The following is a 26835-nucleotide window of genomic DNA, read 5'->3' on the forward strand; positions in this document are numbered from 1 at the left end:
CCTGCTTAGAAAGTTGGAATGGGGGCATGGGCATCGAAGTGATTCATTTTCCTATGCCTCGCAGTGGGATGTTGAACTGCCTCGTTGTGTTTTCGTGTGTTTCTTGTATTTTCCCTCACAGCGCCTTTGAATGACAGCATCCGATGATGAGCAAATGCGTTATGTCATTCTTACGTCGGGCGTAGCGTGGCGTATCTGGGCGTGAAGCGTCAACGGGCGCTGGGCTGCTTCTAGGGGCAGCTCCAGCAGAATACTGCAAGGATCAGAGGCGGCGCTGGTCTCTCGGCATCCCAGGCAGCAATCCGAATGCAGCAACAGCTCCAGTTTCAGAGGAGTTGCGGGGTGTGAAAAGTAACAGACTTCTGGGGAGACTGGGTGGTCAAAATACAGCTGTTTGCAATTATGAAATCTGCCCAGGTGTAGAGGCCCCCCAGTGTCCAAAGTGAGAATGTCAGTGAGATGATTACTATTCGTTTTTATTAATGTATGAGTTGAATGACCTCTTCTGCACAGTGAAGAGTGTTTCCGTTTAGTAACCGATCAGAGACGACACGTTTCTTGTTGTCTCGACCCTGTTTCTTGTTTTTTATGTATTGTTTTATTCGGTTAGTAGTGTGTCCATGTGGTATACGCAGGGTCCATGGAACTTTCGACATGTCGCTTTGCTTCTGCTTTCGCTTTACGCCCATTTCAGGTCTCTTTCGGACAGTTCAGGACACTTTCCCTAAAGAAGTCGGACTGAATAATTCGGACTTGCACCTCGGGTCTAGGCCACTGTTACTCGGTGTAACTTCTTTTCTGACGAGCACAGCCCTCTCCGGGTGTAAGTCGGGGTTGCACAGTGTGGCGTCTTGCTGCATCTGGCCCTTCGTGAAGCTTGTGGACTTTCCTTATTGGGCTAGCCACCACCCTGATCTAGGGGCTGAAACCCCAACTCCCATGACTTTGATACCCCTACAAGAAATGGCGGTGCAAATGCCCGCAATCTTCGGTTCATGGAAACCGCCACAAACCCCATCGCAAAACTTCGCTGACATGGAAGCGTGCGTGGGAGTGTTGGGAGCAGCGTGGGTGCATATGTTATGTCAGTTAAGACCAGCGCTTTAAATGCACCACTGTTGACAATATGAGCCCCTGCAATTCTCAAAGCTTAAAGGAGAGTATCGGTACTCAGCTATGGGGCCAGGTGGAAATGAAATCATTTAATTGAACTGTACCTCAATTAGGGATCTATATTGCACTGCGCCCCGCCACCTTTCTAACATGCACGCAGTGTCCATTATGTCACTTCAGGGGTGCCCCCTACAGAGCAATGCAGCTCCAGAGCTGGCAGCCTACTGTATCGCTAGCGGGCCTTCCCTGCCACCCATTGGCTCGCTAGAGTTTTCATGTGGCGTATGGAATGATTTCTTATTGGCACCCCTGCACAGCAGCATCTCAAGAAAGCTTGGGCACATGCCTTTGTTATCATCTGTGCCTTTTCTAATGTGTGCATGATTCAGAGTTGGGGATTGTGTTGGAATGTGTGAGCGTGAAAGCCCGCACACAGTTCCGGTTATCCACCAAATGCCTTATGACTAGACAGTGAAAGTGAGTGATAACGCAACTCCCCTTTTAAACCTTAGATTACATGTATGATGTCTGCTAGTTTGACACTCAAAACAAGAAACTCTGCTTTTTTTTATTGATATTTAATTTGTCTTAACACCATGCATGACAACAAGCTGAAAGGTTGTGTGAAAGGATCCCAGCTTCTCTGCTTAACCAATGCTTGTGATTCTTGGCAAATAAAGTAATCTCAGCGTGCCTTACTTACCTGCACGGTCGGGCTGGGGCATAACTTCGTCTCAGGCACAAAATGAAAAAGAGGCCCACAGTTTCAAATAGCAATTCATTCCTTTTGTGACAGACTGTTTGAATAGTACCCATGGGGGAGTTGTTTGATACAATTTGGTGCAAGTAGTGAAACTTAAATAATATGATTCAGCAACAATGGTCAAAACTACTCGCTGCATGGTGAAGTAACTCAACATATTGGCCCTTATTGACCAAAAAAGTGGCCCACTTTGACCTAAAAAACTGCACAACACTAGCATTTTGTGTTTTTTTGTTTGGGCATCGCCCTGTTGCGCTATATGCAAGTCTGAGCCTGCTTACCTGCACAAATTGGGCTTTCTCAGGGTTCACCAACTTTTGTACATCACAAAACTTTTGTCAAACCAGGGTACATTCAGTCTGTGACTGATGAGCATCTTTGAGAGATTGTTGCATTAGGCTGCCAGAATGAGATGTAAAGTTAGGGACTTAACAGTGCAACATTCTAGTGAGATTCTGGTTCGAGTCACTGAGATGTTTCAGTGAATCATGACACCAAGGCCCAGGATCAGAACAACATATAGACGGAGAGAGTAACACAGGGCGTGAGAACACGACTGCAGTGTGGCTGAGGGACAGAGACAAATAGAAATGGATACAGCTAGACAATGATACACAAAGACCGATACACACATCAGGAGACACATGGTGAACTTTGAAAATGGAGCAGAGCACACAATGTAAGATTAATTGAATTGGTTGGTCCCTAGCAAGCAAGTAATTTTGAGACCTTTCTGGCGCTGAGCCCTGGCCCACTTAAAGTCTAGGTGGTGAGTGCCATGCACTTATTTTTTCTTCCATTTAAAGTAAGTGATAACTCCTAATTTGCTGCCCTCAAAATGAGTCAACATAACCATTAATTCTGAACCTATAAAGATGGACTTGTTTTCAGGCTCTAATCACAGAGTGAAACATTCCTGAACCCTGTTACCCTGTTCTGCAAATATTGCAAATATATATATATATATATATATATTATATCAAAACGCACCTTTTCATCTGCATTACTTTTTCTTGTTCTCAGAATCTGTTCTGTAACTAGCGCCTAGATGCACACAGGCTGTGCACGCTTGAATACATGCATAAATAAATAAATTTGCAAGCAGCCGCATGTATACTCCTACAGAATTCTTAGCGTGGTGCAAAGTGAATTTGTACTGTAAAAAAATACACTTTGCCTTGTTCTGCAAAATACTCTGCACTGAAAAAGTACTGTTTGCACTGCGCTAAATGGGCTCATTTCATGGTGAAAATTGTATTTTTTTAAGTGGGAAGTGTTCTGTAAATCAGGGCGTTTGATGGCAGTGTAAAAGTCACTTTCCTCGGGTAAAAAGTCGCTTTGCACTGCGCTAAACATTCTGTAATCCGGGCTGCTAGTGTGCTCTGAAAAGCACAGGCAAGGTGTGCGTGTAACGCAGGAAGTGGACGCCCGAAGAGCTCAGACGCAGTGACTGACGTGTCGCTTGTCCTGTCACCCCGCCATCACGCGTGCCCTCCACGCTGCAGATATCTGTGCCATCGCGTGTATTGCATTCGGAATATATGTAACATTAAATGCCAAACTCATAACATAAAGATGCATGCCTCCACCCATGCCATTGCAAGCACACACATGCATGCACGAGGACACGCAATGGAAAGAGCACATGAATGCACACGACATGGAACTTGGGCAGCCTGCGTTCGTGCTTTGCAATGTGCCACGCTCATTCACTGCAACCTGCTGCCAGGTGTGTTTCTTTCGCAGGTATTACCGGCATCGAAACGTATGATGCGCTGTCGGTGTGCACGTCCTAAGAGATGCTCGCCCTGTGGCTTGCCTGTGAATACCTGGCATGAAGCGGAGCTAAAGTTCCTACTGGCTGTGCGCACCCCCACCTGTCTCCCGCCTGCGCCAATAGCAGCGGATGCGCACCTTAGCGGCGGAAGTTGGGCGTTTGCGAATCTCGCAGCATTCAAGGTGATTGACAGCAGGAGTTCGGCGCGTAACTTCGTATTACTCTGCTTTGCTGCATGTGACTGCGTCCTGGGGGAATAGGGTGCTTAATCTGCCGGCGGGTGCCTTCGCGGACGCGGGGGCTCTCCCCACCCGTATCCCCCGACTCCTGCCGTGCCTGCTGTCTTGTTGCACCAGCGTTCGATCTTTGTGACACTTTTTCAAGTACAGGAGACGCAGCATTGTGTGTTCACTTACACACCGGGAACACATGACGTGTGTATGTGTCCCTGTGTGTAACGTAAACGGTTTAGCAACTGGGAGCCATGCCGCCTGCCCGTGCCCGGATGCCACTGTGCCCTAACATGTTTCACGAGTTGGAATATCCCGTGTTTACTGTAGATCAGAGGCCGTGCACGTGTCACATTTCCAGACGGGCTAGGGGAGAGAAGTGCGAAAGAAGCAAGACACAAGCATCATGTTCATTTGGCATTCTCACTATGAGAGCGACGATGGGGCTCACGCTTGAACCCCCCAGAATCATTATTACAGACCATGCTTTCAGGGGAGATTACGAGGACGGAGTTGCAAATATTACTGCTTTTGTGTACGTGCTGGGCCTGTGCGCTGCATTTTACTCATTTAAAAAACTGCAAATACTTTACAAAACATCTGTGTTAAACTACCTGTGCGCCCATGCAAGCAGCCTCGTGTTCACATCTAGTAATATGTCCCATGCCGCCGACACCTGTGTGAGGGGTGGTGTGGCCGTGCGTCCAGACATTCGGGCAATGGCCAGGCTAGCTAGCCCACTACCACCCACGCTCTGGGCCGCCGCTTAGGAACACTTAAACTTCGCACAGGCTCCCCCCGGGGTCAGCATTGGCTAATAGTGCGCAGCTCCGGCTAAACCGCTGCATCCAGATGTGGATCATATCGCCTGTCTCCTATAGGATGCTCCCTGGCCTGATTGGATTACCGCAGAAGCGTCACCTTGGAAGCGTTTTGACTGATGATTCAATTAAGCATACAGTGGTGAGCTGCCTTTTACAAGGAAGCAGCTCCCCCCCCCATCCCCCCCCCGCTCCCTCCCAGCCACCGGATTTGCATGCCCAGCCCCTGCGATGCAAAGGTGGGCTTCTTCACTATTCCCGTGTTTTCTCTGTTTTAAATATTCACATGAAACACACAGGTTTTTAAAATGGGCTCCGCCACCCCACTGCACGCCATGCACTCCCCTTTCATAATGCGGTCCCTTGTTGAGGTTGCGTGTGCATTAACACAGTTTAGCCCACCCTGAAGCACAGGGACGCGATTATCTCAAAAGGCCATATTTCTGAAAATGAGGAGGGCACAAAAGAGCCGCTTCTTTCTTCTTACGGTGTTTCCGGGAATGTGCCGAACTTTGCCAAAAGCCGGGCTCCCCTGGCTGCACATCGCTGTGCCACCACCCTGGTGGGTGCTGGGTGGGTCTCCGACTGAAGGGCGTGGATGGCTCTGGCGCATTCTGTGAAGCAACTGCAAGGATCCCGGAAAAAGACTAGATCAGAGTTACTTTACCTGTGTCGAAATGTGCGCAAAAATCAGCTAAAATCAGCTCGTGTCGGCAGCTGGGGGGCAACTGAAACGAGAAAAATCCCCGGTAACTTTCTGTTCCTTTGGGTGGCTGAGGTCTGAGGCCGGTGGAAAGAAGCGGACTGAGCCTCGCATGAGGGAGGAAGCTTTAGTGACGGGGATAATGATGCCAAGGACTTGATGGCTGGGGACGGGTGGGGGGAGGGGGTGGGAGAAGGGAGGGGGAGCAGGCGGGCGCGGGGGGTGGGGGGGAGGGGTGAGGTGGAAATTTCATTTCTCCCACTAAAGCCTTCGCTGCGACTTCAAGGTATAATCTATCCCAGACCGCTTCCCAGAGAAGAGAAACTTGGTGTGATCACGTTTCCCACACGATGCTCACGGTTTGGTGCGCCCCCATTATCCCTCCCCACAAAGATAGGTGGCGTGCGTTGCAGGGTCTCTCTTCCGCGTGATAATACAGAGGAGAAAGAGAGAGGAAAAAAAAATGTCATGAGAAGAGGCGTAACACGTCAGTCCGTCCCCAGGTTTGTGTTTCCTGGAGTGGCAGAAAGAGATCAGTGCTAACCTGCGCAGCAGGAATAACGGTCCTGCCTGCAAACCTTCCCCGGCTGCTGACAATAGCGCCACATTTTACTCCACCTTTGCCGGATCCTTCATGCGTTTTTTATTCGCACGGTTTCTTGTCGCAACTCCGGGCAGAACTTGGCAGGTATGTTCTTCCATGTTTGCGCGGTGTGTGTGCTTTTAGCAGGTAGACTTTTAAGGCGACCTTTCGGGGGGATCGGCCGGGCGGTCGAGCTCCTGTCTCGTGTTGTGTGCACCCCCTTATGTTACCTTCACACCTATAGTTACCTAGCACCTGGCCGCTCAGGTAAAAGGAGCACTTTCATTTCTTTCAGCTTCGGGTTTATTTCATGCATAGCGGTTCATCCCACGGTTATTTTGCATGTGGCAATGGGCGCAATTAATTCCAAAACGTTCCAGTGCTGGATTTTAGTGCATTTACCTGATCGTGGCATTGCAGCATGCAATGTGTAGCCCCTATATTCAAAGTGCATGTTCGGAGATGTGGCTATACGGGCATGCGTGTAGCATTGGAACTTGGGTAGTGCAGTTACATGTGCTTGGGGAAGTTATTTTGCGAAGAAAATAAAGTTCTCATTCCGTTGTGCATGTGTCAGTAAGCAGGGGAGGGATTAGGGGTTTCGTGTTCACACAGACTTTCCGCATGCACGTATGTACATGCTCCCCGCCGGTCAGAAGGGCCCATCTCCAGGGTGGCAGCTTGCTTTTAGGCGCTCCTGTCCTGGTAGAAGGCCGATGTGAAACTGTCCAGAAAGGGGATGTCATGTTTTCTTCAGAATGTGCTTATCTGCCCACTTTCCTATCTCGTGCTCTCGGGGTCCGGGGCGATGCGGCGATTGCAAGCGCCAGAGTTCGAAGAAGCTGGCAGCAGATAAAGTGTGCCGCCGCCGCCACCCTCCACGGCACAGACATGCACATGCCAACTCACACACGCCAAGCGGGAAACACACACTTTGTGTGTGCCATCTGTGCGAGACAATGCATGCTCACGCGAATTTACCTGCCCCTTCACAAGACGCCATTCCCCGTTTGTCTAAGTTCATAAAAGCACAGATCAGGCCTGCCCACGCATTTTAAGTGATCGGGATTACGAACCACTTAAAAGGTGTCTCCCCTCTCTGTCATGTGTGTACCGCTCCTCTCTGGCCTTTGGCTGGATTCTGTTCAGAGGAGCAAGGGTTAATGGCCTTTGTTTTCCAGTTTGGGTGCGACACGTCTTTTACTGCCCCGTTTAAACTAACACTCAAAGTTGGCAGCTTCTACTTTCAAGATGTGCTTGTTGGAATCCGTGTTTACCCCCTCCTCCCCCGCACCCCAAATACACACACCTAGGTACACGAGACACACTCCTGTGAACACCGCACACAAGATGTCACACCCAGCATAGCACGCCTGCCTTTATGGGCGGCTGTGTACCAGCCAAAATAGCAACATCACTTGAGAAGGGCAAGCTCCAGTGTGCCCTATTCTCCCCTCGAACTGCTCTATTAGACTGGGGTGGGCAACCCTCCTCCCCCGTCTTAAGTGAAGGGTGGAAGTCAAGGGGCTTTTCATTGCACTTACATGTTATTGTTAACTTGGAACAGTGGAGGGAAAGAGGGTGTGTCTGTGTGTGTGTGCCTGTGTGTGCATGTGTGTGCGCGCGTGTGTGAAAGCAAGCAGCCCTTCCTCCTCTTTCCATCACACAACCTGCACAACCGTGTGCGCAAAGGTGCCTGGGCTTTTAAGAGCCAGCCTGGCTTCCAAAACAAAGTTTCAGAGACAAGCCGAAAGCGCCGCTATTTGGGAGGAAGCGCCGTGCCAAGCCCTGGCCCCAAGAGCACACACACACACCACTCAGTGGGAATGAGGGCTGCGCATTCCCTCCCAGGGTCATGGGTTCTAACTTCTGACTCACGGCGAAGATGTCCTTCCTCCTCCCTGAGCACCTACTACACACGTTTACGCCACATATCCGCCGCAGGCGTGCAGGGAGCAACTTTGCTTTGGTGCTGAAACTTGTCGTGCGGGTGACATTTGGCGCCCGGCGTTTGAATGGGAGCCTGCCTGCCATGCCCATGTTGTTGTCGCTGTGTTTGGTTGGTAGATCGAGTCTGCGTGCTGAGGCGGCGGCTGCTGCTGCTGAATCGGGGAGCCGAGTCCATGCGAGCTGCCATCTGATCCCCGCTTATCAATGAAGCAGCAGATCATGGCGGATGGCCCCAGGTGTAAGAGGCGAAAACAAGCCAATCCCAGGAGGAAGCACGGTAAGCACAGCATGCCCGATGCCTGCGCTGAGCGGCCGGCGGCCGGGGGAGGGCTGCTGCCGGCCGGGGGGCACTTTATGGGGGGATAGGGCGAGAGTTACTGGGAGTCCCGGCCGGGGAGGCAGCGCCGGCGCCGGAGGAGCCCTGCCCTGCTCGCCGGCTCCTCTCTGCGGGCAGTCCTTCCGGTGCGGGCTGGGGGGGGGGGGGGTCACCCGGGGGCTCCCTGACACCCCCGGAGCGTAGGGTCCGCCCTGCAGGGCTGAAAGTTTGTTGCCTCGCTCGGAGGCTGCCAAGTCTAACGGTACTGTGCCCTCTGCCGCCTCCTCCCCTGCACCGTTATGTGCCTGCCCGGCTTAGAATAAAGTCCCGACCCGTGGGCTTCCCGCACCCCGGACCCAGCTGCCTGCGCCCCGACTTCCATCTGTGCGCCTGGGGGAGGGGTGCAGCGCCAGGAGGAGGGGTGCTGGGATAATGGGGGGCGGTGGGGGGGGGGGGCTCGTTTTTTCAAAGATTGAAGCATGTATCTGAGCGTTCCTGGAAGTGCCCCGCACACAATAGGAACTGGGGGGCCACGTTAGAAGCGCGTAGTGCCTCCCTTCATGGCCAGGGCAGGGCAGCTCCCCCCCAGGGGTCCCTGCGCCCACGGCTGCCCTTTAATCGCCCTGAGCAGCGGCCCGCGCCACGGTGGCTCCTCCGGGGCCGCTTACGGGACCGGCAGCCTTTGATCTCACGGCTACACGGCGGGACCCCCACTTTTAGGAACTTTCTCACTTGGAAGCACACACGGGGCTGCGCTCGTTCTACTCACAGCGAAGGGTGGGCTGCAGCCAGCGGGCACGGGAGGGGGCAGCGTAATGCTTTATTGTGTGCCGTGTTCATATTGTGTTTTGTGGGGGTTGGGGGGTGCGGCGGGTAGGGTTAAGATCCATGTGGGCCGGTGCATTGTAGTGGAGGGACTGTGGAACGTTAAGGTGGGCCTCCCTGTTTCAATCGTTTCCCCTCTGTGGGCTTTCGGGTGTGTTGTCAAGCTTTAGCCGAACAAGAAGCAAAACAGCCACGTTTGTCTGTGTACACGCCCGGGCTGTAGGAGGTGGGGGTCGCCTGGCGTGATCTTGTCCCTGCTTCCCTCCCTGACAGTCTTTAAGGTGGTCCCGCTGCGGGAGGACCTCCCCTTCTCGCCAGAGCCTTGACGAGACACTCGGGCAGGCGGGCGGGCGCAGAAGCCCGGCTCCGCTCCCACCTCCCGTGTTTGCTTGCGCCTTTGTTTTTATTAAATGTTGGTTATCGATTTTCTGGAATCAATGTCCGTTGTGAGGCCTCTCTTCCCCTTACAAGAATCTCCCGCACGCTGCCGGTCAGCTGGCAAAACACGCGTTTGCTGACAAGTGGGCGGCTTGCTCATGGCGCATGGGAGCCGGGCGTCACAGGGAGAGGCTGCCAGAGGCGCCCCTTGCCTCCCAGGGGGGCCCGGGCCTTATGTCAATAGCTGCCCCCGACTGTGTGGGCCTAGGGGGTGCCTCCCACGCTGCGTTCACAGAGTCGAACACCTCCCCAACGTGTCACCTCGGAGGAATCGAACGAGGGCCGAATTGGAGAGCACACATGGCGAGCTCTCCGTGGTGACCCTGGGCAGTGGGGCAGGCCAGATGCCGCCCCGCCGGACCAGGGGGCACCCCCGGCAACTTTAAGCCGAGGGAAAGCAGAGTGGCTCCGGTGGCCGAGGCGGGCCTAGGCCTTCCTGGAAGGGCGGATTGGGCACGACCTCGCGGTGCTCTTGTCACGCCCAAGCGCTGACATTGTGCAGTGACCCTTGTTTTTCTGCCGTGTGGGTAACGCGGGGTCTGACATTACATGTTCCATGGGAGGCAGGGTCCTGTATTTTTTTTGTTTATTATTATTTTTCTTGACCAGTGCACATCAGACGTATCCACCCCCCCCCCCCCCCACCCCGGGGAAGAGAAGGGTTTATCTGAACCCCCGCTGCCTGATTCACGAGACAGGCATGCCGTGCCCAAGCCAGGGACTCCAATGGTAAAGGGCAATAGAAGCATTCGAGCCGGGAACATTGTGACACCTCCGATTTAACAGGGAATGGATGAAAGGAGGAGACACCCTTTTGACACAAATAAATAAATAAAATTAAAAAAAAAACAAGTGAAACCTAAGCCGGAAAATAATATATATAGCATGTACACATCTCTTGAAAAAAACACCGGGCACTCGGTCTGCCCTTGATAAACTGTGTTATGTTAAATGTTGAAAGGCGGGGAGGGGTATGAGGAGACAGAGGGCAGAAGCAGATGGGGGATTTGAAAGGCTGGCCTTAATGATTTTAGTGGACAATGCCATTGCTGAGAAGTGGGGGCAGGAGGCGTGGGGGGGGGGGGTGGCGGTGAATTGGAAGGGACAGAACGAGCAGGCGAGAAGCAGGGAGAGGGGGTGGGGGCGAGGTGAGCGAGCAGGGCCCAGGAATGCGTGTGCTTGTCAGTAAGTTAAGTTCAGTCAGATGACGCCGCGCCGCCTGACTTACTTTGTAACACTTTCTCTGCGGCGCACACAAAGGAGCCTTTTCTCGGATCCCATCCGGTCGCCTCCCCGGTGACCACCGCTCCCCCATCCCAGTGGTGTCCACGCAAACGCGGACACATCATGCAAACTCCGGCCTTTATTCTCAAACGCCTTCCTCGCACCGTTAGCTCTTTGGCTCCAATGCGGAGTGGACGCACCACAAAACACTCCTGCAAAAATACTCACGCCAGTAACTCGTGAGTCCAAATATGTCATTTAGCAGCGAGACAAAAACACGCGCTGCTCCCCGTGTTCGGGGGTCAAATCCTCGAGTACAGGTCATATTTAGTGCGCGGCAAAAGTTTCGACGCTCCTGTTTTAAACTAAAGGTGTATGAACCTGGTTCTATGTGAACAGATCACCTGACCGTCATCTAAAGTCCGGCAACACGTGGGAGGGGGGCGGGGGGAGCCGCACAGGGGCCCGGGGGACTAACTGTTCTCTAAAGGGAACTCAAAAGCAAATCAGAGTGGATCGCAATTGTGAAGCGCTTTATCGTAAACAGTGCAAAGTTATCACCGTTGGCATATGTAATTCACTACACACCCCATGACCCCCCCCAAAAAAAATGAGCTTCATTTTTGGGTCTGTGCAGTCAGCCCATTACGGAATTCATGGAAGTGTCCGTCATGCGTGCCACATACAATTCTTCGGCACTGTCATGTTAGCCGTCGCAGGGCACAGGGGAGGATTCGTATAACGATCTGGGGGGCGGGGGGGGGGAGGGGGGTTCTACGCCCCCTCCACGGCTCTGTTTCCAAATGCGGGGTCCCGCTCACGCGGCCGGGCCTGCTGCTGAGGGCGACACGGCGCTGTTTACTGCTCCTAGATCACTTTACACACTTGAAAGTTTAGTGGGCGAAGGACGGGCCCCCTCCCACCTCGACACATTTTGACAGATCACGTCAAAAAAACTCGCCTGCGTCTTTGCGCTTCAGCCGGGACTCCGTGGAGCTCGCTGCCCGCCTGCCCATCACGGGCCATTATTCAATGAAGGCCCCCTAGTTCCCCAAACAGCACGGCACGCCTTCGCACCCTCGCGGGGCAACTTCAGCCCCGTCCTAGTTTCGCGGGAGCTTCCCATGGAGGCCTAGTGCACATGCCCTCGGAGACGCGGCGCCGTGTCACTGCCGCCAGCACCTAATGCTGCCAGAAAGGTGCACACAATGGCCGTGTGCAGGCCTCCCGCCGGAATCCAATATGTCCCCGGGTGCGCTCGGGAGGAGAAATGCGCGCTGACCCGGAAGGGAGCGTTGCGCCCTCGCATTCACTGCCAGGGATGGGAAAGGCTGTTGTCCCGCTAGACAGTTTCTTTCTCGCCCCCCTCCGCGCCATTCAGCCGCCGTAAAAGGTGCATTCGGCTATTCTAAAGACGCACCCCTTTGTCCCCCGTCACCATGGCTTCCGAAAAGGTGGGCTCAGGTCGGCGCTGCCCCTTGGGCCATCGACCGCCCGCTCTAATGTGCCCCATTTACATGTTTATAACGTCCATAGTGCCGGGGTGCCCAACGCACTATTCACCCCAGCATTCCCACAAGGGGGCAATTGTCTGCGTGGGCCAGGCGGACACCTTCTTCATTGCCCTTTGCTCGTCTTCTTAGAATGTGGAATGGAGGAGGGGGAGGGGGTGACGGGACGCAGGGGGGCGGGGAGTGTGACCCATTAGTTCGCCCATCAGGGATACGATTCATAAACTTTGCATGCCAAACAGTATTGTGTAATGAATACGAATTGGGAGTAATTCTGTTAGAAAGAGCGCATTTTTTGTGTGATAGTTGTAGGATATGTTGTGATATTATTTTTTGTGACCGTCCAGCGGCTGGCCGCGTTGGAGGCATTGCAAAATGAAGATGTGTTCTGCAACATGTGACTCTTGTATATGTTTACGTTTCTCTGTTTATGCCAACAGCATCACCCTACCACTTGGAAAATCTATTGAAAGAATATTTAGACTGTGGGGGATATAAACTTAAAAAAAGTAAGATCACACATTTCTTCATCCAGCAGTATTTTTAAAAAAAATAATTATAATCATGACAACCATTAGCCTTTCTCGAACCATTTCATTTGAATGCAGTAGCTGTGCCAACTCATTGATAAATGTTTTTTTTTTTTTAATTTGTGCTGTTAGACCCATTCTCCTCATTAATGCACTCGCTAAGTGTTACTAGGCGCACCGCCGTGTGTTCAGAGTCCCATTTTCAGTGAGAGCTCTGTTGTTTTGTGTTGAATATTGTCGTCATTGTTGTGTTTGCCTCTGAGGTAGCCGACACGTGATTGCACATTTGTAATTGTGATGCTCTCTGTGCATGTATGTACATATGATGTTTCACAACTATGCGGGGGGGGGGGGGGGGGACGCCGAGGGGTTCGTCCGTCCTTATTCTGCCTAATGTTACATTTTGTGGCACTGTTGTTGACCTGTGGTGCGGCAGGAGAGAGGGCGCACGGCGCAGCCCCCCGTGGCTTGCGCTGCAGAGTGGAGAAAGTTTGCGGCGCTCGTGGCGCATTTGCCGGCCGCCTGCCCGTGCGGAGGTGCGTTTGCCCAACAGGGGAGACGCAGCGTAGATGTACCGTTAGCTGAACCCCTGACATGGCGGTCTTCCGAGCGCCTTAGGTAGGATTTCACTTTCGCTCACATCAATGCTGACCTGAATGCCTTTCATATCTGATCCGCCGTGTCTCTCCCAGTAAACATCCCCTGAGGGCAGAACAAAGAAAGAGCTCTTCTTCTTAATCACAATTCAGCCCTTTCACCGCCGGCAGGCTACATTTGCATTCTGCAACAGAAAGCCAAGATGAAAAGGGAAAAGAAGAAGAAACAAAACCAGGAGCGGGTAGAGAGGAAAGCAGAGGGTGGTGGCCGAGTGAAATAACTTAGGTGTTTGTGGCTGTTTGTTGGGCTTCCCTTAGTTACAAGCCTTATATAGCCCCTGCTCTGCCCAGCCCTGGCTCTTCAGACAGGCAGATCGTGTTGCAAGATGGCAGGCATGCCTGGACTATTCATGGACACGGGCTCTAACACTTGAGGTAAAACGTGTCACAAGAGGATCGGATTTTACTCCCCAGGTCAGGTGTGGCCACTTTCAGCTCCTGACTGCTAGCCGCTGTTCTTATTTTTACACTGCTCCTCGCCCTCTTCGCGCCCACCTCACCAAGGATGGACCGCCGGAGTTGCCATCACATTCATAGAGAGATGGACTTCCCCTTGGGCAACAACCCGCAGGGGCATAGTGAAAAGCACTGGGGTGCCCCCGTGCGCGACTCTCTTCCTCTTGGAAGATTGCCATTTTTGTGGGTGGAGAACGGTAGAGGGGAGGTGGGGTTGGTACAGTTGTAAAACTATGAAACACAAGCACCTCACCATTGGTTAAATTGATTTCTAGCACTCAGATGCTTTGGATGAAGGCATGCTCTATGTTTTTGGGTGAATATGTGAGTTTAAAAATGGTCCGGATTTGGTATTATCCATTCTTTTTAAATGAGGAGTTTATTTATAAATGGATCCTGCTCACTGCAAAGTACGTAAGCCCCTCCGGGCTGACCTGTCACGTTTTACTTTGTTCATCACCTCCCTCTGCAACACGTTGATGCTTAATAAATGGCTGTCTACCCGGCATAACAGAGCTGCATAATATGTCACAAGTGACTTGGCCTCTCCTGCAGAAGGCACTGCGTCTCAAATGGTCATTCTCCTGAAAGCACTTCTTAGTTTTGAGCAAGTGTCCATCTGTAAAAAGACAAGCTAAAAGGGGAATTCCTGTGCATTTTCTGTGCCATCACTTCTCAGAGTCTTGTTTTACAGTATTTTCATATCCCTCTTTCAGCAGACGGGGGCTAGTATTTACAAAAAAAAAAAGAACCGAAACATGTGACACAAGTTTTCCATCCATTCCCAGAAGATTTAGGAACCTCAACACAAAAAGGGATTATCCCTACACCTTCCACCCCACTCCCCGCCCACCCCCATGACCCAAGCATTGGGGGATTTAGAGAGATTTAGTCCAGTAAACACCTTTGGATACTTTGGGGCATGAGGGGGGCAGCAGGGAGGAGGGCTGCTGCAAACTGTTTGCTAAAGGCAGCTTTTGTTGAGGGAGGTGCAAGGGTAATGCCCCAGCAAGCAGCTCTGATATTAACCTATGCAGTAATGCTGCAAAACGGGTTAACTCTTTGTATGCTATGCACTTTCCCCTCATCAGACCACATCCCTTTAGCAGGGAGCTTTCTTTTGAACATCTCAGACAGAATTGTTTGCGTGGAAATTTTTATAAAACACAAGTCACACATATTGATGCCCAACACACTGTCAATCAGAGCCCTCACAGGGTTGGCAATCCTCCGCTCCCTCTTACATCCGCTGAGCAGTCCTGATCAGAATATTAAATGGCAATAAAAAAAGTGTTCTTAAATTTCTTAGAAAATGGATGTGGGGTCAAGTTTTGAACGATGTACATTCATCAGTGGAATCCATTATCAATTGTTCGGCATGTTCCAGTTGACTGTCTAGATCACGGCTCTGTCTTGTTAGACTACAGATTATTTCTGCAATTCCTCAAAAGTCTGAAGACATGCATTAGAAAACATTGTCTGGCCCAGAACAATTGGTATAGCTATGGATAAAGTACTGGGTGTTTGAAATGTTTACACATTGTAACTGGTGATGTGGCTGCTTTACCAAAGCAAAGTCACTTCCAAGGATTGTTTTGTTTTTTGTGTTTATCTGTTGGATACAGCAACATCTTTGCAGGTGTTGATTATTTGCAATCGTTCCGAGACACTTTTGTAGCTGAAAAATGTAGGTGTCAATTTCACAGCAGACGCAAACTTGTGAAAAGTAAGGGCATGGGAAATGACCAAAGGTGTTTGCTATGTTGTCACTTCTTATTGGAAGCAGCAAACCTTCTTTGTCACGGTTTGCTGGTGGTTTGGCATTGCACATCCTGTTCCCACTAGGTGATGCAGACATTGTCACATTGACCCTGATTTACAAAGCGTTTTCCAATGGGAATTTCCCATCCAAAAACGCTTTTGAAAATTAGGCCCATTGAGTTATAAATAATGCCCCCCCCACTCTGCTGCTTCTGCTACAATGTGACTTGTGTTGTCTCCTGTAGCTTCAATAAGGTGTGTTAATACGGTCTGTTTGTTGTAGTTGTGATTGCTCGTATCACAGGTAACAGTGAATCAACCGGGATATTTAATATCCAAAAAACAAAATGAATGGAAGCTCAGATAGACCATGAGGATTAACTTGTCAAATGAGTCCAGCAAGTACATGCTGCCAACCAAGATAACAAGCTAACCTTCGGCAATCTTAAATAGGCAAGCCTGAAAGCGGCAGGCGGTCGGCATCTAGTAGCTGTTCACATTCATGGTCAAAATCTCCTTTTAAAAACATTGAAAAATTAATATAATTCAAAATCATAATGTTGGCCCTTACGTTAACAGGTCAAACAGACTGGATTCTGTATAAGGAAGAGCAAGTAATCACTGGCAAGATAAGGTGTGTCCTCCCTCTGCAATGCCCGATGGCCACACGTCATTCCTCTTGTGTAAAAGTAGATTACATCCAAATACTTTTGTCCTGCAGTCTAGCAACTATTCCCACTTAGTAATGATAAGTCATTGGGAGTGTGCAAGGGTTGCGCCTTTCCTGCACACCCTGCGGCCTGGGGCCGGCCAGTGGTGCGGGCACACTTGCCATAGCTTCACATTAGTTGGTACCCCTGTGCTGAGTCAGCATGGGCATCTTCCGGTGAACTCTTGCACCCGCTATATCTTCAGGGAAGACACCGCTCCCCAGGGAGGTGCGTTACTAAGATGAGCTTCACATTGCCACCACACACATTTGATATACAAGAGGCACGCAGATACATTTGGTACTAAAGCAGAGGGTCATACTCAAATAATGACTGGATATTTTTTTTTACATTTCTGTGTGCATTTTGTGAAAGATTTCCATTGAGAATAATGGAAAATCTAACCACCTGCAGCAGTTCACGCTTCCCCATGCTGGCTGCACGCGGGCTCGAGACTGTTCACTTTGCAAGGAAACTAGTCCTGAGATGCTGGGCATTCACTCTATGGGCCTGATTTACCAACGCATTTTATAATGACAAAATACTGTTGAAAAATACTTAGCTAATCAGGCCCGCTGTCTTTTATGCAAAGACTGCCAACACCAGGGCAGTTTGATCCAGCAGACAAGGGGCGTTTGTATAAACTGAACCCCCGGACCACAGGTGTGTGGACTGAGACACAAAACCCGTTCTGCAGAAATAATCTGGATGCCTGGACTTGCTACATGTGCATTACAAACTACGGAACTAAATCATCCCCTCAGTGCACAGGACATCGCTATGTGGTCCTTAAGCAGGCCCTCATTGGTGAACAATGTCCAGGTCTCTGTCTCTTTCCTCATGTGAATTTATGGGGAGGAGCAGCTTTGGTCTTTCTCAGATTAACATTTCCAAGCACCTTTACACTATCAACCTCTTCAGAATGATTGAGGAACATGTAATTGCTTGGATGAAGATCATTGAAACTATCATGGGCAGACCATGGTCGTTCATCGTCCATGGACAGACCGACGATAACCATGTTCTGTCAACGAAGATACCAACAGGGATCCACTGAACACAATAACAGCCAATATCATAGCAAGAGCCGCTGCACTCTGGATGTGCCACTTGTATGGGATGATTTTCTGGCTATTCTTATAAGACAGAGCACACATTTGCTGCTGCTAGCAAGGACTGGATCAAGGTCCTTTGCTGCAGTCATCTGAGAAAGCAGAAACAAAATGTCCTCGGCTGCACCCGGAGCTTGGCACCCTTCCACCGCACAGAGGCGGGTATTCCTTCGTACCGTTATTCAGCACTAGCAGGCCCTTGCTTCTTTGACATCCCCTGGATATAGATCAGGGTGGCACTATGTTTGATGGCACCGGCATATTAGATGATGGTGCCACGTGACTGCACTCATGGTTCCTTGGCTAAACAATGTGTTGGCTTTCAGACATCTCCCATCATCATGTCCACTGAACTGTGTGACCGTTTGAAGCATTTGTGTGGCGATGTGGTTGGACATCTGTTCTTAGGAATGCCACTGAACATTGGGACTTCGACTACATTGGTATTTAAGTCCTATCTCTCCTTATACATTGGGACACCAGGACGTAGGGAATGTATATGTGGGATTTATGAAGTGCCATCCTAGCTGGGAAGCAGCAGAGTGTGGCACATGGTACCAAGGATGTGTATGGTGGGCCATGCTATGATTTTGAAGTCTTTCCTCCACAGTTTGCTTTACAGGATGGAGGCTGTGGTGCCCCTTTGAAATCCACTGGCTTTGTTGGTACCACATTCCTTATCTTTTTTGCCCTCTCGAAAAATACTGATATTTACAAGCCAGTTTTGAGTTTGATTTGTACGCGCAGTGCTATAGGCTTCAGACCTCCCTACTCCTCCTCCCTTTGGATGTGTTTCTAATAATGCCAATACAGTTAGACCAGTCTCATCAGCCCTTGCGGTCACTCTTTGTTCTTGTTACCTTAAAGGTGCAGGAGAGTAAGGCTTAGACATCTCTACCTAGTTACATGATGTATTTTATTCTCCTTCAAGACTCGCTGTACTCTGCTTGAAAGGCCCTCCAACAACCATGTAATCACACAGAAGTTGTTCAGTCTTGTCATGTGCTCGCAGAGGCAGGAACATGGTTCTGAGTTGCCATCAGTTTATAAAGAATTGCCATCATCCATGCAGGCACGTACCTCCTCTCACCCTTAACCCAGAAGTAAGCTCTCCAAGCGAGCTGTGCAGGCCAGTGTTGGTTCATTAATCTTCACATAAAGTTTGTCTCCACTTCCCCGTCTTATCTTATTATGTGTTCTTCTCTTTCAATGTCCGCAGACCATTGACAGTTGTAGATCCAGACATACCAGCAGAGTTCACCGTCCTGACCCTCATCTCATCTCCCCCAGCAGCCATCTTGACAGGGCAGGTGGACTTTGTCAGATCCCATTGTAGGGAAACCGAAGAGGTCCCGACCGCTCAAGCTAGCTCTGAAGAAGTCTGTTTCAATTTTCAACGCCCCCTTTAATTTTCCACTTTGCGTCCGCAAGGGCTTTTACTGTTAGAATTGTGGGCTAATTGAGCAAAACTGGATACAACTCAAGCAGCCATGATTGTGCCTGCCTAACGCATTTCCTTAGCAAGTCATTTTGGGGACTTGGAGACTAGTTAAGACCGACTCATCCCGCCTAATAATTCAGTCTCTCTACTCTGATTGTGTGATCCTTTGCCAAACAGCTTCCTTTTCTAAGCGCACTTCCCCACACTGTGACGGCCTTCTGTTTCTGCCACTGATTGGTGCTTGTCTTTTTAAGTGGACAGCCTGATACGCTTACCCAATGGGTGGTGCTCGTACTGGCTGCCTGTACAGTGTGGTCCAGCCAGGCCCATGCCTTCGGCTTTTATGCAGCGGTGTAGTGCAAGGGCCCTTCACAGACCTTTAATTAGTGGAGTAGTTTGGGGAGCCACACGTTTGTCTTAAGAGGTGGGGTTTTGCATGTGTCTGTAGCGTTAGTTCACCTTTAGCATTAAGTGGTAGAGGAGACGTGTTAGTTCTAGTAGACACTGTGCAGTGGTGCATTGTAATTACCCACTGTTCCACTCTAGCCCCTCCATGTCTTAACCATCCCTTGAGTAAGCAGTGCAGGGATCCTGATTCTGCAGAGCTGCAAAGGAAAAGAGAGCTCCCTGCACATGTGTTCTTCAGCCTAATCTCTGAACATCTCCCGCTGGCTTCCTAAGGCATACCATGTATTCTCCGCGCTGGGAGGACTGAAGGACTCTGTAATCCTTATAATATTAAAGTGCGCTGCGAAAGGCACAGGAGCCATTTATTTAAATATAGAGTCACTGCATAGTACAATCAGAAAGCCCAGCTGGGTTGCTTCCAGGGGTGTCATAATACAGGTGGGTTCAGTGCCCTTTCCCAGCAGAAGTGATATAGATCCAGCACTAGAGGTCAAGCGTGAAAGATCTACTCAACAGGATTCTCCCACTCTAAACACGGAGGAGTCATCAGAAAATCAGGGTTGTGGTGCTTTCAAAGAAACGTGCAGTCATAAATAGACAGGCAGGTAACTGAAGTGAATATAGCACCTGCTTCACTCAAAGCACTACACTGCTTCAGAAACAAAAGATGTGATGTTCCTTAAATGAAAGCTTGAGACTGCAGACAGCAAGGAAGCTCCCCTGCCACTAGAAGCGGCCGAACAATCGTGATGTTATTCTGTGGTGAATGTGTTACATTAACGGTCTTGAAAGGGAACATTTGCAAACTGTGCCCCGGAAATTCAACTTTCATCCTCTAGGTCGACGTCCAAATCAATGATTTAAAAATAAGAATCTGTTGCCTGGATACCTGCATATTTCTCTTCTATCAGAAATCGAAACAAGGATTGGTTCATTGAGAACGATTTTTGGTAGTTTACTATCTGCATCATTAAAGAAGCACGACACACCTGCCCGGCGGAGAAGCGGGGTATGTGGAAGACCGAGTAGCCGCCGGAATGCTTTGCTTTTTGCTGCACTTTAGGCAGACTCGCTCTTGTATTGGGTTATTATTCCTAGCATGTGGAAATGATTCAAGAGCCGTCACTCACGCAACATGAACCTGTGTCTGTTGGTTTGTTGGCTGTTTTCTACGTACGCCCCTTTAGGAATCGCACTGCCATATCTAGTTGATTCCCAGCGCCCAGCTTCACGTTTGGGCGCATCGGGTTAAATTGTGACGTCATATGGATATGAGTGACCGCACAAAGGCATCTGCCAGTTGCTTGTCCCACCAAAGAATGTCCCCCATTCCATGCGAAGACTGGGGGGTGGGGTGGGCAAAAGACGTCGACGACATTGTGTTCATGTAGCCTTTTCCTGCACGGCTGCATGTGCACAATTGCTTAACACTGTGTGTGTATGACGCAACGTTCAGAAACATTGCTAACAAGTGACGTACCTTTCAAATGCAGAACGCACTGTTTCAAAGGCCGGCCAACGCATCGATGCAATAATTCACTCACTGGAGACTGCGGGCTGGAGACATGCACTATATTCTGTAGTATTCAAAATGGCGTGCACAGGTCAGCAATTAGCCCAGGAAATGCTAATAAAGCATAGCCCGGGTAATGCAGATTTATGCTTAAACTCACCAGCCAATTAGAACATTGTCTTTTGTCAGGGACGTACGATTGTCAAAATTCGTGTGAAGAAGTTGGCTCATTGCAAACATTTTATTTACCCGCCCTTTGGTCGGAGCCGGGTTTGACTGCTAGTTGATATCGGAAGCCGTTGGAGATTAGCGCGCCTTTTAAACCCGGCCCTCAGAGCGGCAGGCAGGAGGCGCAGCGGCATATAACGGCGTCAAGTAATAATGTATGCGCGCCTCTCATGCGATAAACAGGGTCTACCGTGCTCTGGGATACACGTGCCTTTGTGAAATGAAGCACTTCCCGTGCACTGCAGGCAGAAACGTCTAGAAGTCCACAGCCTGGGAGGTGTTAAAATCAACTATTTCTTTTATAGCGAGCTAGCATGCCGATGTTTTTAAGTGTTGGCTTTTAAAAAGGAAAGTTGGAGGTAACGCGAAATGTGTGGAGTCTTACACTCAAGTAGCGGCAAAGTGTGAGGTAAGCTTGCCCTTCGAAGCCCAGGCCGCAAATGATACGTGTCAGTGGGTTCTTTGATAGGACTTCTGGCCACAGTGCTTTTTGTGCTGTCAAACGGCAATGTCGAACAAACACCTCCCCTGGGAGCGAGTGATAAATGCAGAGACAGGCTGGCTTCAGCCGGCCTCAGCAATCTCCTGAAAGCACCCCTCCTCCCTGGGCACCAGCCCTCCCGCCCCCTCTCCCACCTGAGAAGACAGGCGTTTACGCAGAACCGCCCAGGGATTTGAAAACTGTCAGTCTGGAGTAATTATTGATACTCCCTAAATGCTAGGATACAGGACGATAGCATTGCGCGGAGAGTATGTGTTAGTAGGACTGTAGCGCCTTTCAGGCTGCCGAACTGTGCTGAGAACTTCTGCCAGCCTGCTCCTTTTTTCGGTAGTGTCTCGCTTAATCCTTTCAAGACGACTCGTCCCTCCATCCCCCTTAACCCCCTCCTCCACCACACGTCCGTTTTTCGAGAAAAGGGTTACACGCTGCACGCGCATGATTTCATTAATGTGTTGTGCAGCAGCGTCTCCCTGAACTAAATATCTCTTCGCATGACTTTCATTATTGGAGTGAAATGTCCGCAAGTCCTTACTTTCCAGCGGCGAGACTGCTCCCTTCTCCTGCTAGACAGCTTTAAACGGGGACAGCAGCAGACGGTCCGCTAGGGCACTCAGTGGTTTGGTGCACGGTCTCTAGTGAGAGGTACCGTAACACTTAGCTCAAGACAGCAAGAAAAAGAGTAGTCCCTGGTAATTAAAGTAATGAAATATTCATTTACTCTACCTTTTCCGTAGTCTCACAAATTAAGCTGCTGCATTTAATGCCTGCATCGCCACAGTTTTTATTCTAATGGCGGCGTTGGCATCTGCAATTAGGCCTAATTCTGACAGTTGCAATTTCTGAGGGACGGTAAACAGAGAGCGTGATGTGCAGGACTGACGTTACACGTAACCCCCCACCCCCCTCCAAACCCCCCTCTCTTTAACCTTGTTGTTTTTTTTCTGAGCAGAGGTTACCTTTTCCCGATGGTGCAAAATCGACTTGACATAACTGTTCATCAGTTTCAGGGTCTCCCCTGGAGGTATTTGCATCACATCAGCTCAGTCAAGCTTCAAGTGGAAATTGGCAGGCCAGAAACTGACAGGGTGGGGACTGGGAAAGAGACAGCTAAAGTGCAGGCCAAACTGACAGCAGTGCCGCGGAGAGCGGCAGAGTGACCGGCCTGGTGGGCAAGCATGCACCCTAAATGTTGTCAGGCTCATTGCTGCAGAATGCAGGCATGGGGTGGTGTGTGTGTTGAATCAAGCAACGTTGGTATCAGAGCAAATCTGATTGGATGATGGAAGAGCAGAAGGTCCTGATCAGGGGTTTGGGAGAACCTAATTAGATCGGGACACCATTCCGGGCTCATCATTATTTTGTGCAAAGCGTAACACTCACATGGCACAGTCAGTAATGCGCAGGAAACAACCCTCTTAGAAGGTGTCCATCAGCGATTCCCCAAAGAGGCAACCTCTTTGCTAGAAGACTCATTGAAACATTCTTGCACATTTTTTCGCCACACCGATTAGGGCTTACTTTGAAATATATTGGTATATAAATAACAAGCTAAAGCAACAAGACCCTTTCTTCTATAACGTTGATTAAATGGGAACTTAAATATTCAATCGAAAAAGCTGTATCATTTACAGTGTAGTTTGTCTTCCTTCATTCTGAAACGTTCTGCTAAAACATGGACATCGACAACTGTATTTGATCAGAAGGAATCCACATGCCCATTGAGATCTCTCTCTCCAAAACACACACACACACCCACACCACACACACACACACACACACCCATGCTGCTGTTGTAACCAATCTCAAAGGTGGTTTTGACTTTTTTTTTAAGCGCGGTCACCTATATATTTCTGCTTCTCCTTTCTACACTTGCACCCACCCCCCCCCCCCGTCCCCGCACCCCAATCTTTATGACGCCCAGCACGCCTAAAGCCATGTACCCACGGTGTGAGCTTGCATGCAGGCTTTCATATCTTGCTCACTTCCTGCTGGACCTGTGGCAGATCGAGCCCATCTTTCAGCCAGTTTTTCTGAGTTCACGCCTGACAGGCATTGGCTGATCCGATGATGCCCATTCGACAGGCACTGTTGAGCTAAAGTGGTGTGACGGCACAGTTTTGTTAAGCTGAGAACAAAAGGTTGGAGATGCCGAGCTGGCATCACCCTTGTGCACATTGGCCCTGTCACAGTTTTGCTTGATTTAATGCTCTGTTTATTCCTAGACATTAGAACGAACATTCCACAGGAAAAGATTTGCATGTGCTATGTATAAATAATTTTTGACAAAAACTACAAGAACAACATTAAAACCTACATCGCACAGTATTTGAATTCAAGACAATGCAGATTAAAACACTAGAGGGCAAATTACAGAAACTTTCCATTGGTGCAAGTGCAATTAGCAGCGGGACAACAATTGCTCTAGTCTAGTGTAAAAAAAACATATACTTTCAATACATTTGTTTTACCTGGGCAAAGGACCAGTGCTCGGGCAAGCATTGGCCAAGTGCAAAAATCCATCAAAGGCCTGAGTCAAAAAGTGTATTTTAATCATACAATTCCATTGAAAAATGCTTTGTGAATCATTTGTTTTGCACTCTGGCATTTCATAACGTAGTGCTAATTTCACTTGTGCTGCCCTAGATTGCACAGCATACCTGCTATCCCATCCTGCACCCACTACCATTTGTTACTGGAGAATTCAGTATACCGGAGATGTCTTATTAAGTGGAAGGGCTGATTTTACTTTGATCGGTCATCACAGGGATCTGTCTATTTCAGCAATTGGCTGTGCACAATACAATCTGCAATGAGTTTGTAAACCAGTGAGGGGTTTGAAATGGAGTCTGTATTTGGCAATGAAATCTGTCATAAAAGACACCCCTTATATAGACCTGGAGAGAGATGTGTGGATGCACCTGATCACTAAATACGCCTAGTGGAGGGTAGCGGTGAGACCCAGGAAGAGAGAGAAAGTGGAGTAGGGCCATGATGACAGCGCCTCCCCATTCATGTGTATTGGCTTTTGTGGGGAGACATTGATGGTTTGACTCATCTTATAGAAGCACGGGGCTGTAATGCAGAAGCATTAGGCTTCGTGCTCACAGACTGCTGTGTTCACTTTTAAGGGTGGCTGCAAGTGTTTGCGGATAGATTAGTTAGCTAGCTTACACAGGGGAGGTAGCCATGGGGAGCAGCTTTCAGCCAGCAAGAATGTCCAGTAGGCCCGTGTGTGTAACGATAGCGGGATCCATGATTCCTTTCTCTGCTTTCACTTCTACCAAGAGCCACATCTACTCGCTCGGGATTCCAGAGAAGCCCTGGATTTAGCGCCTTCTTTCCCCGTGCCTTTTTTGTGCGAGCTTCTCTTTTTTCGCCAGGTAGGGTTTACTTTTGTTGTCAGGTCCAGCCATAAAACGGTGCCTCTCCTAAGCACTGTTATTTGATAAACTAATCACAGAGGATACCTGTGCCTCCCCCTATTTAGTAAGGGCTATATGCCAAACCCCAAAATGAACGCTGGATGGAAGCGTAGTAGTTCCTTTATCTGAGTTAAGTGTGTTTCCTTTCAGTAACGACAGTTGTACTAATCACAACAAATTCAGAGGGCTTCTGCTCTGCCTTTTCTGTGTTTATACAAACTACTCGGCCAGATAACACGCCTGATTTAGTAAATGGGAGTACTAAGTCAAATTCTATAACTGTCACGCTCTCTTTACAAAACTATCAATCAGATTACATTTAAAACCCATGTAGACCTTAATATATTGTCAATGTCCACCTTAATCCACAGACATTTGTCAGATTTAATGAAACACAGACAATTTTTGCACTCATACTCCCAAAAGAGGCTAAAGGCATATCGATGGACGAGATTTACAAAAGGGTTTTTCAATGCCAAAACACCATTGCAAATGCTTTGTAAATCAGAACCCAGGTATTTTAAGTTCACAAGGAATCAGAGTGTAGAATGCAGGTCCCACAGGAGCTATGTGTACCTTTCATGACACTGTCTTCTTGCGTTTTACCACCGCTGCTCCTTTAAGGGTCCTTATACCCGTCCCGGGTAGCCGAGACAGCATTGAATGGATCAGCGCATTAACGAGGCATTTTCCCACTTGAAATAACTAAGTAAACACATTACATTTTCTCCCTCAATATGAATTCAATACATTATGCTATTAACCCTTGCCTTAGTCTATATTTGTACACTTATTTTGATGCAGCAACTGGGCATATTTCATAAATATTCTCAAGCTGGGTATCCCACCATCTTGGCCTGCACTCACATCAACACTTGAAGACAGCGCTCCAATGTCGGTTGCAACATTACGTGTGGCCCAATGTTTGCTTTCCACACATCCAATGTTTAATTTTTGAAAATGTAATCAGAACAGTTTTCCAAAAACGGCACCACAAAGTTATTACAAATAAGTTGTGGAAATGTGGTATTACTTTACCTTTTTTTAATATCTGTATTAGGATAGTGACACGCTATCAACTTGTATTAGTAGCTTTAATCCATTGCGGAACACTTTTGACTTACAGTTGTCCAAGGACACACAAATGTACAACTCGAGTGTACATAACTGAGTGATTATTGATTGTGTGCTCACTTACATGTTTAAGTATTATATCTATATCTTGCCTGTTATTGTTCCCACTTAGTGTACAATGAACATTCTAAAGCCATTTGACCATGGAAAGGCTATAGTAATGAACAGGCAACATCAAACTCTCCCCAAAGTGATCCAGAAGTTCAGTGACTTTTAAAATTCCTTGGTCATATTTGGAGGTGCAAGCATTCCCTCCTGAACACCATAATGTTCCCCGATGGATTTTTCCCACCACAAAGCATCCCATAAGCACCCCATTGGAAGTAGAGAAGTAGTATAACAGGACCCAGTTCTATATGGGTGCCTGCCAGGCCCCCTGGTGGGCTGGGGTTTTGTTTGTTTTGTTTTATTCGTATTTATATAGTGCACAACAGCCCGAGGACATCGTGGCACTTGTTACAGTACAAAGCTTAGTTACTTAGTTACATGGTCATTAGCAATATATATATATATACATGTTGGTGCAGGACATAGGACCCAGCTGGGAATGCCAGCAACCACTTCTTCCACTCAGGACCCTCATAATCTTTCTTCTGAGTGGCTTTAAACTTTGGGCGCACCTCCAAAGAAATTCAAAACGTTTGCAGGACTCAGACTTTTCCAAATTCGGGTGATTTGAGTTTTGCACGAACCAGTTTACCCACCGCA

The 26835-nt window shown here is 49.1% G+C and overlaps 1 protein-coding gene across 8 annotated transcripts in view; it reads left to right on the forward strand.

The window, feature by feature from the left end:
- The first annotated feature begins 5674 nt into the window (after positions 1 to 5674).
- The window catches only part of ZEB2 (zinc finger E-box binding homeobox 2), a 186564-nt gene continuing 165403 nt past the window's right edge, over positions 5675 to 26835 (forward strand). For 2 of the 8 annotated variants that reach the window (XM_069616516.1, XM_069616518.1), the window contains exons 1-3: positions 5675 to 6095; positions 8058 to 8217; positions 12695 to 12763. In XM_069616516.1, coding sequence (XP_069472617.1) covers positions 8145 to 8217; positions 12695 to 12763 — 142 coding nt within the window. In that variant the 5' untranslated portion in view covers positions 5675 to 6095; positions 8058 to 8144. Of the gene's footprint in view, positions 6096 to 6694; positions 8218 to 12694; positions 12764 to 26835 lie in introns of those variants that run through there. The other 6 variants (XM_069616520.1, XM_069616521.1, XM_069616519.1 and 3 more) reach the window with 5 other exon arrangements.

This window comes from Ambystoma mexicanum, chromosome 9 (assembly GCF_040938575.1).
Source record: "Ambystoma mexicanum isolate Mex_15411 chromosome 9, UKY_AmexF1_1, whole genome shotgun sequence".
Taxonomy (NCBI): Eukaryota; Metazoa; Chordata; class Amphibia; order Caudata; family Ambystomatidae; genus Ambystoma; species Ambystoma mexicanum.